This window comes from Sinohyriopsis cumingii, chromosome 9 (assembly GCF_028554795.1).
Source record: "Sinohyriopsis cumingii isolate HCF-2022 chromosome 9, ASM2855479v2, whole genome shotgun sequence".
In the NCBI taxonomy this organism is placed as follows: Eukaryota; Metazoa; Mollusca; class Bivalvia; order Unionida; family Unionidae; genus Sinohyriopsis; species Sinohyriopsis cumingii.
The window spans coordinates 29828598-29848867 of record NC_142969.1 but is presented as its reverse complement, the minus strand read 5'-3'; the positions used below and the strand labels follow the sequence as shown (position 1 = coordinate 29848867).

The 20270-nt window shown below is 34.6% G+C and overlaps 2 protein-coding genes across 3 annotated transcripts in view; both read left to right on the top strand.

Annotated features, from left to right (window-relative positions):
- The window catches only part of LOC149791475 (uncharacterized), a 201556-nt gene extending 187484 nt beyond the window's left edge, over positions 1 to 14072 (top strand). For both annotated transcript variants that reach the window (XM_089970019.1, XM_089970017.1), the window contains exon 6: positions 11794 to 14072. In XM_089970019.1, coding sequence (XP_089826145.1) covers positions 11794 to 12457 — 664 coding nt within the window. In that variant the 3' untranslated portion in view covers positions 12458 to 14072. The remainder of the gene's footprint in view (positions 1 to 11793) is intronic.
- On the top strand, positions 4357 to 11218 carry LOC149791476 (uncharacterized). The gene is made up of 5 exons (XM_089970021.1): positions 4357 to 4724; positions 6366 to 6431; positions 7185 to 7508; positions 9828 to 9896; positions 11134 to 11218. The coding sequence occupies exons 1-3, from the start codon at positions 4430 to 4432 to the stop codon at positions 7271 to 7273; spliced, it is 450 nt and encodes a 149-aa protein (XP_089826147.1). The 5' UTR covers positions 4357 to 4429; the 3' UTR covers positions 7274 to 7508; positions 9828 to 9896; positions 11134 to 11218.
- Positions 14073 to 20270: the final 6198 nt, after the last annotated feature.

Here is a 20270-nt window from a genome sequence, read left to right as displayed (position 1 = left end):
CTCGAGCTCATTTAGTAGCGATGCAGCGATCGACCTGCTGATAGAAAACGAGTCTGTGTCGACTATGACAACTTCGTTGGGAAACCGGTTAATCATCGACAACAGGTTTATTGACACATAAGTGAGCATCAAAGATCACAAATGTGTGAACTGCGGTGATTTGCAGTCATAGTAGCACACAGTGGTCCTCAGCCACTTTCCGTCTGGTGCATTCACAAGTTATCGGCCCAGAAATTTCTTGATGTGGAGACGGGGAGCAGAATCAAGTAAGTCGAATAGACAATGCAACGCCTTGCGTTCCAAGTTTTAGCGAAACCTTCATGGCAATCTTAGCCCCGAACTGCTTGCGGATTTACCGTAGCACGAATGGTGAGTTCCTGGTAGTCACAGACATAATCCGATCACAGATCGTCGCTTTTTGCTTTTATACCCTGCCCTGCCGATTTCTTCAATGCCATCGCAGCATCAGCACCAAGAGTGGCGAATTTTGCAACAGCGGACAAAGCTGCAACAATCAATGCTTCTATTACCGCGAAGAGTGGAAATATACCACCGGTTTTTTCAGGGCTGCTAACCGCATCCGCAGAAAGATCACGCCGAATCCAGGTATTTCATTGTTTAGCGTTATTCAAGCGCTTGAGCTGAGCTGTTGTCAATGATAGTTTATTTGGTCCCTGTAACGCCGTTGATCTCAACTGGGTAATCTTGCCGGGCCTCGGACTAACATTGATGTGATGATATGACATTATAATGTCATGAATGATCTAATTACAGTTTGCGCTACATATTTCCCACTGGATTATGAATGACTTTAATTTGTCTACCAACCCCATTGAGCAACATTGTTTTGTCTTACAATATAACAGAAATTGCTATGTAGCCTGCAGCTGGTGGTCGTGGCACACGAACTCAAAAATGTACATCGACTACTGACTGTCTAAACACATCCAACTGTTCAAGCGAGAAGTAATAGAGCGGATATAATGTTGTGAAGTCACGCTGAGATATCTGTAAACCGGAATCATGATTCTGATCACGCCCCATAAATTTCATCAAAAGATCATGCGCACATGCAACATGATTGTTGTAAAAATCTTGCAACACTTCTTCGGCTGGTTCTTGTTGTCCGTTTATCCTCAGAGAAACTTCATTAACCCCAAGCGTGTCAAACACCATTGGGTTTCGCTGTTGTGAATCTACTCGGGCGATATCCTGCAATGCTATGAATATATAACGGGGTGCAGACACGCCTTGTTGTGATGCTATCTGCCATATGAATAGCCCAGTAACACTACTCTGGACGCTGTATGTGGTTATAGCCGGACACGACAGCGTTGATTTTCCGCCATAGTCGATGAAAGAGATCAGCCGGTGTTCTTGAGGCAGCGATGGCGTCATTGTTGGCATCTACAATAAACGTTTTTTCAGTACTATTTTCGCAGCATCAGCGATGACGTGGCGCCAGATTGCATCACCGTTGGTGGCTTTTCGTACCAGTACAACTTTATGTTTAGCACCGAAGATAACTTTTCTGACGTTAGGGCAGAATCCAAACATATGTGATAGTGGAATCGCACATGAAAATTCTTCGTAGGCGTATAACGTCTATGCTGCGAATCCTTGGTTGAAATTTTCATTCAACGGTGCAACTTCAGTTATAGCGGGATTCATTGTTATGTTACGGTTCTCGGGGTGATCAGTGGCATCCTTTGCAAAGATCATTGATGGACAAGCGGACCGTGAATAAACATCTCTGCATCGGGCTAGCCCGATAATTGTCATTATTTAAAACGACGTCGACGATTCACTCGATCAAGACCACTTTCAGCTATCAGACTTGCAGCTTGATTTAGTATTTTACTGATACATGGTTACATCACTTCGGTACATGGAAGTGCAACTTCCTGAAATTTTACTCGATGTGGTCGGCCTACAGGCGCTCTTCGTATTAATCATGAGTCTTCGTTTGATTGTAGAGAATGCTTTACTAGCAATATCACCAGCGGTGCCAATAGCCTTGTCACAAACAATGTTAATGGTTTTCATTCCTCGTTGCTTTGCAATCGGAATCGCTTTTTGGGGCTACTGTTCTGAAAAGACCTTGAACAACATGGCCGAGTCCATCTCCGTAGATAACTTTATAGATTGGCAATCATTAATTGATTACCCTGACGTCTTCAGGACCATGTCGAGCGCTGTGTATCATCATGTTAGTTTTGTGTTACTGATCTAATTGCCTAATTAATAGCGTGATTAGTCGCTTTAATAATCGTAGGTAATTTCATAAAAAAGTGCCCGATAAACATTGACATCCATGATAGCACCTGCCAACAATCGTTGACAAATTCAGCAGCCTCATTTATGATTTCTGGGGAGCGCATCGCCTACCAATCAGAATTTCTAGTCGATCAACGTCAGCAAGGACTTTATTGGGACGTGGGACACTATGAGCACTTCCTCTAATGGCAAGACCGTTTCCTCAAGTGTCAAGACCACTTACTTCTGTTTTTCTTTTCTTGTTTTAGATCTAGTTTTTACTCTTGATGTTTCCCTTTCTTCTCTTGCTTTTTCGAGTTGATGCTTTATTTCTTCATATGTTTGTCCCCTTTCTTGTCTTTCTTGCTCGATATACGCATATACTGCCCGGCTAAATGAGTTATGACCTGCATCGTCACATTCGACTTGCTTAGCACCGTAAATAATATGGTACATACATTTGCGCCAATCATCAATACTTGATATACTGTCATCTTACTAAGGTTTCACATATTTTTATTTTTCATCAAGCCCAAACGCAGCACGCAGCAATTTCAAAGAATTTGGTTTTATCCTTGATAGCTTTAATACCGTCCTCTGTAAATGTATTAATCAACTTTTACTCTTACCGGCCGATCTTTCATTTCTGTCATACAATCCTCCACATCACCGATCACCTCACGGGCTAGGTTAATACCCTCGAGTACCTGTTGTATCCCTTCCTGTAACTGTGGTTGAACAGCAGCTGTTTCAGCAGGAAACTCCCTGGAATCTTCTTTTTTATAGTTCTTTCTGCTAGTTTCATAGTTGCTTTTGCAGTTTGCTCTAGTGTGGGAAGAAGACCTTTAGTAGACTCCGTGACCGGTTTAAGCTACTGTGCTGCACATGCTGCAAATTCCTCTCTGGCTTCCAGATGCTGGTGTAGTTGCTGTTTGACAGTATCACAGACGGGAAGATATTTTTCAATCGCATCTAGTCGTTGTCGAGATAATTTGGCTGTACGAGAATCCATGGTTAACGCAGAATCGTTCATTATTATTGCATCTTTGGTACATGGTAGTTTCTTAACGGGGGGGGTGTTTTGGGAACATTTCTTCAGGGGAAATTGTTTGGGAAATTTCTTAAGGGGGGGGATTTGCTTGGAGAAATTGATTAAGGGGACTAATGAATTACTTCTTTCACGACTCGTAGAGATAGTTTGTTTCTACTCCTGCGTGTTCAAGCACCGCCAAATATTTTTACAAAAATCTGACAACGACGGATCACACGCAGACCATAATATTCTGACCTGTACCAGGCAGAACTTGGACTTCAGCATGCCAACGCAGTCATCGACGTCCTCATCACACCTTGACGTAAGGCTGGATTTCGAAAATGGACGCCTCTATGGCTTTGTCTGTTCAGCCCCCCCCCCCCCGCCACTCCTGTATGACATCATGGGTTGGTTTCGTAAAATGAAACCTCGCTAATTTCATAAATATTATTAGGTATAAGTGTTTATTAAAATGATATCTAAATAATACTTAAATTACTTTGTCTTCCATGGCATGAGGTACTAGTATTCTGCTTAAAAGGGCTTAATAAAAGGTCATACAATTGTGAAACAAGAAAAATCACGCAGTGTGAAATTATAGTTTTGTAATGTATGGCCATTAGATGATTAGAGCAAAAGTACTATTGTATTTGAGCGTTTAAGAGTTTTTCCGTTATCAACGACTTCTGCATTTCTTGGAAATAAGGGAAACTACTGGACTCAAACCAAAAGTCACAAATGTGTTTCATTCGATCGGTAGAGAGAGCCTTTGCGTGTAACAATATGAAGAATATAGTTTATATTACACAATACAAGATACACAGGGATCCTTAATGTGTACACAATAAGAAAAAAGTACTTTTAACAGGCATTTAAAATATCATCTGAAACAAGTGTTTTAACATTATACGCTCAATATTTTATTAATATATTTATTTTGTACCTTATATAAGAAAGTTTCTTCTGGCAATCTATTTCAAAGATGTAAATCGTTGAGGAATGTTATCTCTCTCTCCTTCATTGTATTAATTTATTTCTCTATTTCATGTAATTTCTTTTCAGTCATTTGTAAATAAGATTGCATTTATTTCAGGGATAGGCCACTATCTACTAGCTAAAGGAAAAAACGTCAATGCAAGTATGACCAGCACAAGTATTTATGTTGAAGATTTTCAGTGTGTAACATTTATGTATCAAATGAGCAAAGATTATAAAAACAAAATTGAAGTCCTCGTTCAGGATGAAGTTGGGCTCGTTACAAATGTGACATGGACTAGATCAGCTGACATGGTGCATACATGGCTCAACGCCATCGTAGAAACTGAGGTTACGAATACAAGTGTCATCAAAATTGTAATACAAGTATTGACTGGAGAACAATATGTTAGTTCGATCGGTTTAGATAACATATCAATCAGCCAAGATTCGTGTTTAGGTAATAAAAGCTAAGTAAATAATATTATTATTATTATTATTATTATTATTATTATTATTATTTATATTATTATTATTATCCTCAATCTCCACTCATTATTAATATTGTCATTATTATTATTATTATTAGTATTATGATTATTACTATTATTATTATCCGCAGTATTCACTCATTATTATTATTATTATTATTATTATTATTATTATTATTATTATTATTAAACCATAATTATCATCTTCATTACAATATTTTCTTTTATTGAAGAGCTGAATTTACGTATTTTGGTTCAACTTATAAAGATATCCATTAAATAGATTGGCTATGGAAATATAGTTAAGTTCACAGGCCTCAATAGATCAAGCTGCTCCTTATGTTAGCACATATGTATTAAATTTTAATCTGGACAAGTGCTACACTGTATAAAAATTAAGATCGACCAGCATGAAACATTTACAAATCAACAAATCCTCTGATCTTTCTCCATGTAAAGGACACATGCAAATATATAAAATCAAAAACGTCACAGACCTTGACAGCATGCATAGAAACAGACACAGTCAATTTTAAAAACACACGCCGACTCATATGAAAAGATATGCCCGATGAAACATTTTCCAGTCCTCGATACTTGGAGGAAGGTTGAACAAAAACCAAATATTGAACGTTGTAGCAAAATTATGATAGAACTCCTGATATGTGCTGCCTAATGTTTTTGAAAAAGTATGTTCTTTAGGAAAGGTCATCTATGCATCAAACTGGAAAAAAGGCAAAAAACCAACCACTCTAAGTCAACCGCACATAATCTCTTTTCCATTACGATCCTAACTATTGAATCTAATCAAAGGTGCACTGATGTATAACTTACACAAGTGTATACCTATCGGATTATAAGGTTCTAAACGAATGGATAAGTTGCTCTTAATGTGAAACCTAACCTGGTCATTGCAGATTTTTAATATACTTACGAATATAATTATTAGTTTTCCTCTTTTTTATCCTGACTGACGTTTCCGTGTTATTCACCCAATCATATTTTACTATTTGTATTATTTCATGTTTCATCTCTGTATTGTATTTCTTTGGTTTTCGTGGCATTCACATGGGAATATATTCTCTTGTTTTAGCTTCATTTGTAGGTAATATTTTACTCGAGATATAATTCTCTGAGAAGATATTTTACATATACTTTACGTGGCTAAATGCACCCCCATCTCAATCTGTCTATGTTTTCTAACGTTTCTTGGAAATCTTTCGCATTCCTCTGACCATTATTTCTAATTGCACCACATTAACCTCGCCATTACCATTTGTGTTATTGCTTAAAATATTGTATTGACCCTTACACAATTCCTTATATTGATTTGAGTTTAGTCACAAATAAGACAACCCAATAAAAATGTTATCGTAGTAAATATCTAATCTATTGTACCACTTGTGGTACAATAGTTTACACCACTTTGCAATCATGCTTCACAAGTGTTTTGGGTATTACCCTCTATACAAAACTAACATGTTTAAACGTATGGCGAAGGTAAGATAAGAACACTCACTTCATGTGTATTAAATACATGTTATCATAATTAAAAGGTCTAAGTATATGCTACCTATACTGTTCTTACAATTCTTATCTCCAAATTCTAGACTGCACTTTCTCAGAAGGATTTTGCAACTGGGAAAGACGGCCGCTGTGGGAAATAAACAAACAAGGTAAATAATTTCCATATTTTAAATAGAATAACAATTTCATTAAAGATAGCATCTAGATTTTCGACATACCAGAAATGTCGATATGTTCCAGTAAAAGTCTGTTTTGATGGCCTTTGAAATTCTTGATCCAGTAAAGCTTACTAGCTTATAAGAAAAGGCGTCCAGTTTTGTACTTCGAAGAGATTAGATTTTAATTGGACTGACCATATTTGGAATGATTGTTCTGTCCATTAGCTGTAGTAATTAATCAAACATCATGCAGGAAAGGTTGCATTGGTATATCGCGTACAATGGTGTTCTGTCGCTGTGAGGAGAAACTTCGGTTCGCCTCTAACATGTTGTATTCGTTTATTGGTTACCTTTGTCATTGTGATAGTAATAAAACAATACGTTTAAGAAGAGCCAAGATCACCACAATATCTCTGAAGTGAATTATGTGAACCATTTTTTTGCTGGTCACAAGGCAAACTGTATGGAATACTCTGATGAAAGAGCAATATGTGTCCCATTATGACGTTCCCTAACCACATTTATATCACATCTGGCAATGAGACAAAACACTCGAGGTTATTAATTTCATCCATTCCTAGAACTTTCTTGTTTGGTTATCAGATGTACACAAGCAGCCTTTGAATAATTGCGTGTTGTCATTAGTTTTCCATGTTCATATATATTTAACACTCTATTTACCATAATCAAATATAGGTCAACAGAACTATTATTGTCTGATTGTAATGCTTTATTCTTCTGTAGCCCCAAAATATGCATACACACACTGCATGGATCATAGAAATGAGTCAAGCTTGATTTCCAAGTCTGATATCTCACCAGGACCAAAGTGACTATTATTGCGATACCTTATAGAATATGGAGACATTACCTTTATAATGGTGAAGTCAACTGAGGGTCTGATACTGTCGAACAAATCGGAGATTGTAAGGAATACATGGACAGAGGATCACACCAGTATTAACTTAGCAAGAAAATCGAGAATTTTAGTAAGCTTCATGCATATAGACGGCTGCCATGGAAAGTACGCTATCATGAATGTTTCTCTGAAGAAAGGGCTTTGTCCAGGTAAATGTAACACACTATACACTTGTTAATAAAATATACCGAAACATATAGATCATAATGTATTCTTTTTTATTTTTTAATGACAAAACTTTCTGATAAATGTTTATCTTTACATTTCTCACTTGTGCACACTGATAATATCCCGTTCTGCTATAATATGAAAAACTACATCCATTCCTCTTGCAATTTTTATACAACAAAAGTTAAAAGCTCAGAGTTTTAAAACTTGCAACTATGCACGTGAGAGAGAAAAACAAATTGTGACCTAACGTAATGAGACAAAAAAATATACAGAAAGGAAATAATTCTCTGCACCGAAGTGCAAATAATTCGGTCATAGTTATGTTTTCATGCCGCGATAAATGAATAGACAACCTGCCGAAATGGCTTCTTCCTTTCGTCTGGAATGATGTTTTGGTCACTTACGGCTGTATATCTTAATTTATATAAAGAAAAGTGGGAATTTATACTTTCACCGATCAGCTCAGACCTACCTTTCTTTTCATGTCGCTATCTGATTACCTTTTATAGAATAGGCATTCTGATTTGTCCAGACTAAACTCTTCCTGCTAACCTTAAGATCATCAAATGGCGTGGGAAACGGTTAGTCACCTTAGGTCTTTTCAGCTTCGAATTGGACTAAAGTAATGTACAGAGAAAAGACTTTCTTTTACGATTAAAGATAATTCTGATATGTCAGTATTAATCAGACATTTCCAATAAAGATGGAAATTGTTTCGTAAAATTTTACTACATTTCGAAACAATATATGTATATGCATACAGCCAAATGACTTGTTTAAACAATATTATGTATATTAGTATTTTATTTTAAGCTAAATAAGCTAAATAAGAATTGTCATGCTTACATTTAATTTTTGTGAAAGTAAATTTAGAGTTCAAACCTTACTACAAAAAAGAATCATATCAAAAGGGATTCATCCTGTTCATCTAGCTTTACGAGACAGAGACATAATAAACAGATCCTGATAGTGTTGCAGATGCTGACATCACTGCTACCGAAGCAGAATAAGATGACGAAGAAGAAACTATACCGTTGGAGAAATTTAAAGCAGAAAGTCAACAAATAATAATAAAATGACTGGTTTGATGTGTTATGAAATATCTTTGACTTTTTTCAGAGAATAATAATGATAATAATAATAATAATAATAATAATAATAAACACAAACTTATGAACTATTCAACATCAACTGCAAATCTCAAATCTTTTTACGTCCATGCCCTATTTTTACTTTTGGTAGTGGTATTTGCCACTGCTGCTGCATCTGCTCTTTCCAGCGATTTTATTCAAAATCTGATAGTGTCAAAAATGGAGCGTGATTACTGGATGAGGAGATATTATATTTAGCGATTCTCGTACTCATTCTTAATTTGATGAGTGGAATTTAGAACTGGGGAGAAAATGAAATATATCTTTACAGGAATGGGCATAGATACACCTAAAGTCACGGCACACAATATCTCATAATACGATGGACACTTTATTGTGAAATATTGTTCAGAACAAGAAACCGAACCTCTTATGGTTACGATGAAAGAGTAAATGTACAGTTTAAAGATTCCATGATTTACTTGGCTATACCATTGCGTGGATTACCTGAAACGTCCACAACGACATCAATGGATAAAGACTATTTTTCACACGTTTTCGATACCAAAACCAATGAACACATCGTGATCTCGTATGTACCCGAATACAACTCACTCCTTCAGCACCCGACCCCTAAAAGGTGCTGACAACCTGTATTCTAAATATAAACAAATGAAGCAAAAAGGAAAGAAATACATCTTACAATAGCAATATTGTTGTCAATAAAGTATAGTCACTGGAGGGGTAGGTGTTGGTTATATTTCTCTCACAAAGGGACGGTTGTGTGCATGTTTCAGTCCAAGCCCTACCCAAACAAGTTAGAAAAGTCCCACGCCTATGAGAGACGGGAATATCCATAGAATAAATACTAACATTAAAAAACGGAAAGATTTGCAATTACTGATATAACTATGACACTATATAAGTAAGATATCTAGATGTAACTTCCAAAAAATGGGGAGTTTTGTCTTGAAATATATATTTCCCTCGATATTTCCTTCTCGCTTCGACCAAAGCGGATATAAATGATTTGGTTGAATTACTTCTGAACGATGCGAACGTCTCAGAAAGGGGCTGACAAGGAATAAAACCGTATAAATCGCATGATTGCCAGAAAAGAATATTCAACAATAATTATTAGTATCTGTAAATAAAACTATGTTTAAAACTTTTAACCTTTTAGATAAATATGTTTTCTTTCAAAAGATCTACCGAGCGTTCAAGATACAGGTAAATCTGCGAGGAAGAAGAGAGAAGATCAAAGTAGCAGTAGAGGTGAGTATTATTCAACCATTTAATTTTCCCATTTGGAAAAATTGGATACAAAATATCTCAAAATATATTTACTTTTTCAATCGCCCGTAGCATATTTTGGTTTTCCTTTTGTTAATGTTGAAGGTATTATATTCATCTCGTGTTTGGCTTAGTGCCATATACGTACTATTTAAGTACGTTGTTTAAACAGATAGTACCAATGTTTACTGTACATTTGTTGCCCTCTCAAACCTTCGGCAGTCTCTCACATGACTTGTTTTCTTTAAACCCTTTTTAAATTCCCCTCTATGAATACAATAAATAAAATGTTATGAATGTATTCACGTTAGCTTCTTATTGCCCAATTGTAATATTATAAATCAATATAAATGCTTCATGTGTGTCAATATTAGAAAACTTAGAGGATTGATTTTAAATAGTTCAAAGCCGTATCTTGAGTCCACAAGGTTGAAAAAAAGAGTTTTTCTTAGTTGTCATGGATACGTTCACAGCCTATTTAATAAAAGAGAAACAAGTTTCCTATTCAAAAGAACCCATATTTAATACTGGTCTACTAAAATAATCAAGTGTAAAAATACGATTCATTGAAATTTGCATGAACATTATAGGATTGTTAGAGACATTGTAAAGTCACTAAGATTTCTCTTGAAAATGTGCCACAAAGATTCATGTTATTTTAACATTAAATAATACATGCCTCAGACAATTTAAGAAAGCAGAGTAAGGGTAGTGCAATATGTTTTGTCTGGGGTGATTATACTTTCTGCAAATATTCATTTCGTTGACTCTACTTAGACCACATTAGTAATACATACATTCTTTTGACAAAACTTCCCATGAAGTGAATAAAGCATCGATATACCATAATCATTTCTTTTTTCAAGTTAGCACTTTGTGAAACATAGCTATTACATTGCAGATTGACAGATAGACAAACTGATAGACAGACATATAGATAGACAGACAGACGAAGAAATATAGACAAGAATAGAGTGTGAAGGCACTTATTTTACATTTTGTGAAAGAACGTAAGCTTGGACAAACACTTGCCGTAAATCTGTGCAATACCAAAACACAGAACATTGCTCACGAAAGTTGTAATTTTAAAATAAAACAAAAAGTTAGGGTGCATTATTTAGTGTTAATTGATTTATATTGCCTTCAGGCGTCAATTCTAAATTATATCCATTCCCCACTGAGTGAGCATTGATTAGATTCCGTGTTTAATACATTTCAGTAGCGGTAGGTGGCATCATCGGTATAGTCATCGGATGCCTTTCGATGACAATAGTCGTTTTACTGCTGGTTGTGTACATCTACAGATATATCAATTAAAATATGTTTAATAACATGAAACTGTGATAATTATACCTACGACATATACGAAAATTTCACAATGTTTTAACCAAAATGGAAAATGAACAATATCATAAACTTATTTTATTATAATAATACCAAGATAATTTAGAGCTACCATTGTCACTTCAGCAACGAAATATTTGCCAAATATCCACGTTACGTTTATTTATTAGATGCAGATTTATCTATTTATTTTTTCTCTTATCCTGCAAACTATGAATAATTGTGTAACCTAGTGCAAATATTTGCACCCCTCAATATGCTTTTATCAAACCGTACGTGGAAAATGCTAATAACAAAGAGCTAAAGGACGTGAACACATTTTAGTATTGATCGGGAACGAGAAAATCTTGCATTGCTTTCTTTTATGAAGAGTCCAGACTATGCCAAAGTTTATAAGGCTTATCTAATTATTGTGATTTTTTGCAGTTTGTTTTATTGCCTACTTGTTTGTTAGTTTCGGTTTTGCAAAACATCTTTATTTAGCTATATATACATCAACATATACGTACTTTTATTTTCTTATTTTTCTTGCCAGGAGAAGACGTTCGCCCGCGACTGAGCCAAAGGCGCCCCAAAACAACACGGTGTCAAATAGAACCTATGAGGAAGCACTAAGGCCATACAACATTACTCAAAATGCGAGCGTGCAGGACACAGAAAAAAAACAAAGAATCAGCTTAAACGTCCATTACATTGCACAAACAGATCATGATACCGTTGAAAAGAAGAAACCACACAAAAATGAAACCCAACATATTCCTGCTCAAGGCAATGCCAATGTATGTCCATTGGCTGAATCATTGCTGGATAACGAGAGCATCACTGTAACAACTCCTGGAGAGTCTCATCGTCTAGAACGAAACAGTGACGACTCAGAAGAAAATAACTCATACGATACCTTGCATGATACGAGGGGTTTCTTGCCTGACAGCACCTATGACCACACTAACAATTTTAGCGATGATAACTACGACAGCACAATCCCGGGCACTAAAATAACATTTGATGAAACATACAGTCACACGACATTAGATCGCACATACAACCGTACAATCTGTACCGGTGATAGTACCTATAACACGACGATATGTTCTCCATGTCAGGATGATTCCAATCCCATTTATGAACTCGTGGGTAATGGTGTTTTTGAAAGAGCCTACGAGATAAAGCACACTCGAGCAAAACGTGCAGAAGTATAATTACGCGTTGTAAACCGGAACAAGGATGAAGTCATTGTGATCTTTTGATAGTTTTTATTTACTCGACCCATTGTATATGAAATAACTTCAAACAAAATACGTCACTAGGTGCCCTTCTACACTGGATTTTATCAAGTTGTTGGAACATTTTAATTCTCATCAAACATTGTATCAGGTTTTTCTGGCCTGGCCTAATTAAAACGACAAAAATGGATTTTTATTGTTTATAAATATGCAATCCTGGCATGAAATGTCCATGTTGAGACATACAAATAATTAAAGGTGCATGTACTAAAAGCTATTTAATTTGATTGTGAACTAGGCCCTTGTGCACTTTCACTGAAGGAGTAAACCAACAGATAATTTGCTCGACTTTCAGACCAAGGTGTAACCATCTTATGCAATCCGTTGGACGCATTAAACATAATCTGGAAACACGAGAAATAATTGCAGGGCAATTTCCATTTGAAAATAACACAACATATGATGATTAGCAATTCCATTCCGATACAAATATTTCAGACCATAAAATACTCTGGTAAAGGTAATATTGTCGCCATCATCACTTCAAGCGTTTGACACCAACTTGAATATTTTGATTTCCTATATACTTTACATTTAATCTTTAATATATTCTTCTTGAATGCGAATATATATTTCTGTATTTAACTATTGTTAACTTGTCTACTTATCTACATATTTATAGGACCATCATTGTAATCAATTTCATACATCAAAGTACTTACAATATGAATTATCTACATCTGCAGAAATGTTGTAAATTATAGACTTATCTCGAGGCACTAATTATTAAAGAGATTATAGCAAAATTGCAAAGCAAACATTAAAAAAGCAAATGTCAATATATATTTATGGAATTTATATATGCAGTATTACACCGTTTACAGATACATATTTTGTTGCGATTTCGGATTATTTTACAAGGAAAATGATTTGAGAATCACTTAAATAGACATTTCAAACCCCTGATGATTTTTAACTAAAAAGGTCCTTCAAGCAACATACAATTACATAATTCTTTGTTCCTGAGATGTAATTAATTTCGCACGTAAGATTGATAGAGAGATGACGTGAAATTGTTGATATACACCTTTCGGGCCGTATAATTCTGCCTTACACGGCGTGTCGATTTAACTCACTTTAAGCAGCTGATTGTTGTATTTTGTGTTATAACTGCCTCTGATTGTACATGCTTTGTACGTGTCTCAAGTCTATAAATGAAGAAATGATAACATCAAATAACAAGGAATACCATCTTGTCATTTAACTAATACCACAAATTTCTCCTTTGTTTTCATTCATGTTTTATTTATAAATCTCTTCTAACATAATCAATACACTAATTTGAAGTACGTTCTTGTCAAACAGCTAAATAAGCAGTTGTTTTCCTGTGAAGCTTTAATAGTTATTATGTTTCTTGCTAATTTCCTAGTAATCAGTCTTGTGACATTATCAGTGTTCACATGTTCTTCTATATTTTCGTGTTTGGTAAACAAAGTGTTTGGTGGTTTTTATAGTTCTTTTTTCTTTGTCATATGTGTCTATATATATTTAATAATAAAGAAAAGTCATCTTAAGGGGTGACACGTCCATATTATTTGTCAGGACTTTCTTCATTAAGAGTTTTTAACTTCTGAGTTAAATATTTGATTTTCTTGAACAGGAAGGCCTTCGATTCAATGAGCTGAATTCACATGTCTCATTAGGATATTACCAATGATATGAATATAAACATTACGCACCTCTCTTGTTCAGCATTAATAATAACACCACTATGTGTATGTATCCTAATTATGATATGAAACGTTCTTGGTTTGTAAAAGGAATTCAATTTTTGCACTTCATGGATTGTTAAATGCTGATGACATCTTTGCAAAACATGACTGTTGCAAGCCAGCATGCATATATATATATATATATATATATATATATATATATATATATATATATATATATATATATATATATATATATATATATATATATATATATATATACAATTGAAACGCTATGGCACGAAAGATTGAAAAGTACATGTTGAAGGAGCCGAGGACCTATATTTCTTCCAGAATTTAAGAAATGTAAGATGATCGGTAGACATGTACATAAATAGCAAATAGGCAAATTCTGAACGGGAAGGAAGAGTAAGAACACCAAGAGGTACAATGTTAGTAGAATGTGATTGTGGGGATAAGTTACAATTTTATAACTTTAATAATAAACGCAAACTTCATTTAGAACCAATATCTGAAAAGGTTCAGCGCAGGTAACATTTTGTAGACCTCAAACGTACCTAACCTGTGATACGTTTCACTGTAAAAGTCTGAGAACTTGACTGATAATAATAATAAATTTGAAGCAGTGTAGATTTCAAAACTAAATTAAACATAACATTTGTTCCATTTCCATCCTCAATATAACACTCCGTAATAAACTTAGGAGATAGCTTCACTAAAACTAACAAGATGAATCCCAATGACAGAATGATTTGAAGATATTAAACCCAAACTAGATGAACTCAAACACAAAGCAGAAAAATTATAAAACTGAATTGGATCAAATACAAAGCAATTCATAACGGATCAAAGCCGATCCGTTTAGAGTATCAGAGAGAAGCAATCTAGATCGCATTATATTATTAAAACGAAGCAAAGTAGGTAGTATGTCAGCCTTGCTACAGAGACAACTCATGCAAGTTGGAAATGTTCAAAGAATTACTATTCGAGACGACATCTCACATGATGATCATCAGTATATTCATAATGTAAATGAACATTTGTACCTAACGATATTTGGGTTCTGCTGCTGTGAAGCGAAATATCTTAAGGAAATATTTTCACACTAAACGCTGCTCGATATTGTTATGCAATTTAATTGTTTATTTGTTACTTTAACATTTTTATTTCATTCCATTACATGCTATTGTAATGTAATAGTGTTTACTGTATTTGACGTTCTCCTAATTTATATTTATTTCCATTTATATAAACAACTAAAAATAGACACAGTATCCTCTATGGGTAAATTATGCATTGTATCTAGTTGCTGACCTTGTTCCAAAATCAGTGACAGTTTTAGTAAACAACTTTTTACTTTTTTATTATCCTTCTCAGAGTAAGTATCATTAAGCTGAGTCAAGGTAATACATGAACTACGTGACATCGTAAATCCGTTAATTGATAAACAAACTTATATTGTGTCTAGAAGGATGAACTCTTGATCCCATCTGGGAATCTGTTTTGCGTTTTAGTTAGTCTTGTAACTGAGGCTATGGTCAGAATTCTATCATTCGTGCATTAAACATTGGGGAATCAAGAAGTGTTTTACTTTGTGTCCAGTTTGGGCCGAGTTTATATTTTATTCAAATTATTGAAATTCAAGTGATTCGTTTCACTGGAAAAACAAATTTGCTGTCATAATTCTTGGACAAAGACATTCCCTGGATATTACACAGAATTCAAAAACTGGAATAATATTTTCTGTGATTCAACAAGAGACTATTGACACAACAGTACAACGCTGACTATTACACACGTCATTGCCTTCCATCTTGGATTTCATCGTGATTTAAACTGTGTATCACTTAGGACTTTCAATTGATTGGACTTTTGTTTTCTTTTAAAATTATTGGATTAGTTTTTGATTTTATTCGTAAAACTGTAACTTCTTTTTTTCTGATTTTTTCACTTTTTATTCTTGGGAAATAAATTATTTGTTAAATTTTCCAAATTTTGTTGTCTTCACTATTTTCTGTTACTTTTTTAAGAGCATATGCTTGTAACAATACTCCAGTACCAGTAATTTAGAACAAGACACCTGTTTAAAGCCCAGAAGTGCTGAATTAGAACTCTTATATTTTATTTGATTATGACATATTTTGTGACAATCGTGAGTGGAATACAGGGATAAATATATTGCTGTGTCAAAGCTAACCGTAAGTATTAAACAGATGAGACACTTGAGATTAGTAATAATGGCGAATATGACAAAGGTAAAAAGAAGTTGCAAGTACACATTAACGACTAAATGTTTTCTTGAAACAGGGTAATAACAACCTTTAGACTAGAATTGTAGGTAGGCAACAAATTAGCAAATTAAATGAATTTTAAAAAATATTTTAAATAATTTAGACGAATATCAACATAGTAATATTCTAGTTTTACTCCAGAACCTAAAAACCCGAATCTATATATGATTTTCATTCTCAATATGATTATCAATCCAAACTTCAAAATATATTTATTGACAGGAAAGAGGAATAAAAACGAGGTTGCTAATTTACTGTGTCAATCGCTATAAAATTGTACAGTTTTACTTGCAAGTATCACTACAAGTGGTAACGTATAATAAGTTGCCTTTATTTATGTAACAGCCGTGCATGAAATCCTATATCGACCTCATTATAGGTTAGTTACAAGACGACCGATAAAAACTCTAAACGGGCGTCTTGAAGCAAATGAATCACAGTATGACAATTGTTAACATATGGACAAATGGAAAACAAAACAACAAACTGTCCAAATTATTTTATGGTGGTTTCACTGGATTGGATAAATGAAAGTGACCATGTAAGAAAATCTAGAACAAGTTAACATATGCCTACGTTAATATGATTTAACATTTTGTGATATATACGGATTCATTTTACATCTTCACTGCAGCAAAACATTTGTAATAATATGAAGAAGACAAATGCTATGGACAGTTCGTTTAACGTGCCAAGTTAACAAAATCATACCGGGTGATGTGAAACACGAATAACCGATAAAAACGTATGTAGACTACGAAATCTTATGACAGTGAGTGTGCTAAGGTCTAATGTTATCTCAATGAAGGTGTTTAGATTAGCATCATGAGATGCATAGCATCAAAAGGAACATGCTCAGCTCTTGTCATCATAACATTTATGACAGCATAGAGGACAGGTACATTAGTATATTGTGATACAAGATTTTTAGTTAATAACATAATCATGATACATCATATACATTTTAAAATGAGACAGTTTTAAAATAAATTACGTTTTGAACGTAATAAATTAAATGTCATAGCCTAAACGTATCTATGTTGACATGGGATGGAATCGATGCATAGACCAGAATGCATCACAAAAGCTATACACTGTCATTACAACTGAATGTCCTTATTTGAGTGAATAATACACACATTATACACAGTATGCACAATTCTGGGTGAATGGGTTTATTTAGAGCAAAATAACGAGAGTGTTTGTGGTATATAATTTTGATATATGTCTAAATAAAGCTGTCGTAAATAACACAGAACCTTCATTCAACATAGACACCAAATTCAGCATCTCATAACCAAAGGTAAAAATGCAATTACTGAAAAGTTCAAGACGTATGAGACAAAAGTTGAATCAACCAATATGGATCTGCCAATTTGCCAGTGAACATTTAAAGATACAGACGGTTTATATTTCATGAAATGCAAGGAACATATTTGAACATTATTTGAAAGCTCAAGCTGTTAACTCTATTTCTCTTTCAGAGAAAACATTCCGAATGATATAGTAAATGTTTGTGCAAAGCAATAGCCTTTCCTCTTCCGAGTATAGTAAATAGTTACGCAATGCAATAGCCTTTGCTATTTTAAGCGTAATAATTAAATGGGACCATAAAATATTGTGTGATACTGATTTAATGAAACCTTTGAAAGAAAAAAATCAATATGATTCTCCTAGATAGATCATACCATTCACAGATTAAAACATATCCGTTAGTAGCTTGCCAATTTTTTTTCAAGCAATGACGTGATGCACTAGTAAAAGCGTTGCTAAGCTGAATGAGTACAATTGAAACACTCGTGAAGATGACACAGACTTACACAGGCAATAAACGACAATAATTAAAATAATTTCACTACACCATTGTTCACAGTGCTTACATGAGACCGCATAAATATATCCTATGTTATGTACAAAATATACAGTAGAAAAAAATCCTATTAAGCAGATAACAAACATGTACACGTTTAACAATTTACATTCCTACATGTTATACAGATCCTTATGTCATTCAGCTGTTTGTTTATGTGCGGGGGCATGGTTATATCACGTGATGTACATTTTGCTTTCACCATTCTAGAATTTTGACGCTTTTGCAACACCATGTCGTTGTTTGAGTTCATCAGACGAAAAGGGTGTATCAGTTTAATTACATCATGCCTGTCGTATGTAAGATAACCTTCCACGTCGTTCATGCAAACAGACGTAGTGCGTCATTTGTTAGAAAACAGTACTCCGATCTTCTTCAGACCAGGCCCATTAGGTTACCGTAACGTGATTCTAAGCAAGACATTTTTCTTTAATCGTCTCTGCATGATACAACCTTTCATATACATAAAGGGAAAAACATAGACATTCACAAACCAACATCAACGTGAAACTTTTAGGCTGTTTGGATCTTTATGATATAATTTATATGTTGCATCCATTCTAAGAGTGCCACCTACAAGGACACAATGAGATGTTGGTATTGAACGTTAGTGATATTTCTGAAAATGCATGTAAAACTGTGCCCTTCAACATATCCGTCTGTGTGGAGGGATGACTAATAAAGGAATTCACAGGGGCCTTTCCAGCTGACTTTAAATATGTGTGGTCATCTTGAGCAGTGTCCATTGTTAATTAAAGTAAAAACTACAGAGACGAATAATTTATACAGAAAAAGGGTTCTTCATATTTTAAAAAAGTACTTAGATTATAATTTATACAGAAAAAGGGTTCTTCATATTTTAAAAAAGTACTTAGATATTAATGCATACATAACGTGTATATTTCATGTAACATGCGACTCGTATAGGCTTCAGGAATATATTGAACTCATGATCAGAATTAATCAGAGACTGAAGTTTTGTATTTCTCAGTACAAATTTAATATGGAGTGACATGCAAGAAACATCAGACGGTACAGTATTTACATACGATAGTACATAGTGCGATTTTCAGTGGTCGAAAGTGCGAGAGGCACTTGGGGACAATGTGAATTTAACATGGGTGACGTCAAGGCACTCGACACTAGGGAAAATAGCAACAGTAACAAGTGGCTAACCTCAATCGGGCACTGAATTAGTGACATTGGTCGAGATAACCTCAATACGGGCTATTGTATGTAGGTATGGAATATATAATGCGAAATGTTTATAAGGACAAAAGGGTCATAGGGACAGAAGGGCTTTATAGGGACAATGGGAATTATAGGGACAAGGAAAACATGCACAAACAAACAGATACTAGTACAACACAAAGACGAAATAGTTTTGGCAAGAGTAGACTAGTATATTTTTGGACGCATGGAAGTGATCCTGAACATGTCCTTTTCGGTTTGTTTGTTAAAGACAGTTAGCATACGGAGCATCGCACTTGTTTTCTCTTCTTCAAATTTTGACAGCGAGTCAATGAAAGACTCTCGCTAGTATGCTTAGTCACCCTACACCCTAAATAGCCCTATATGTTATCTTCTTCACAGCTTATGATAAATTCACACACATAGCGTGTTCTGGGTTTAACAGCATCCCTTAAATTAGGCAAACAACTCCACATTTGTCCACATTTTTTCATGAGAACATGTGAATTAACGAGAGGCAGATCGAAACCGATTGACATATTTTACCAATCCAAACGCAAGTTATACCATTCAGTCAGAAGTCCAGTAAGAAGAAAGGTGCGTGTGATGTCACGTTCAGTATATAGGTATGCTAGCTTCGTGCGCAGTAAATTGATGAGGCATAGTTTCAGCATATCTGATACTAAGAAGACGATGTAATGCGG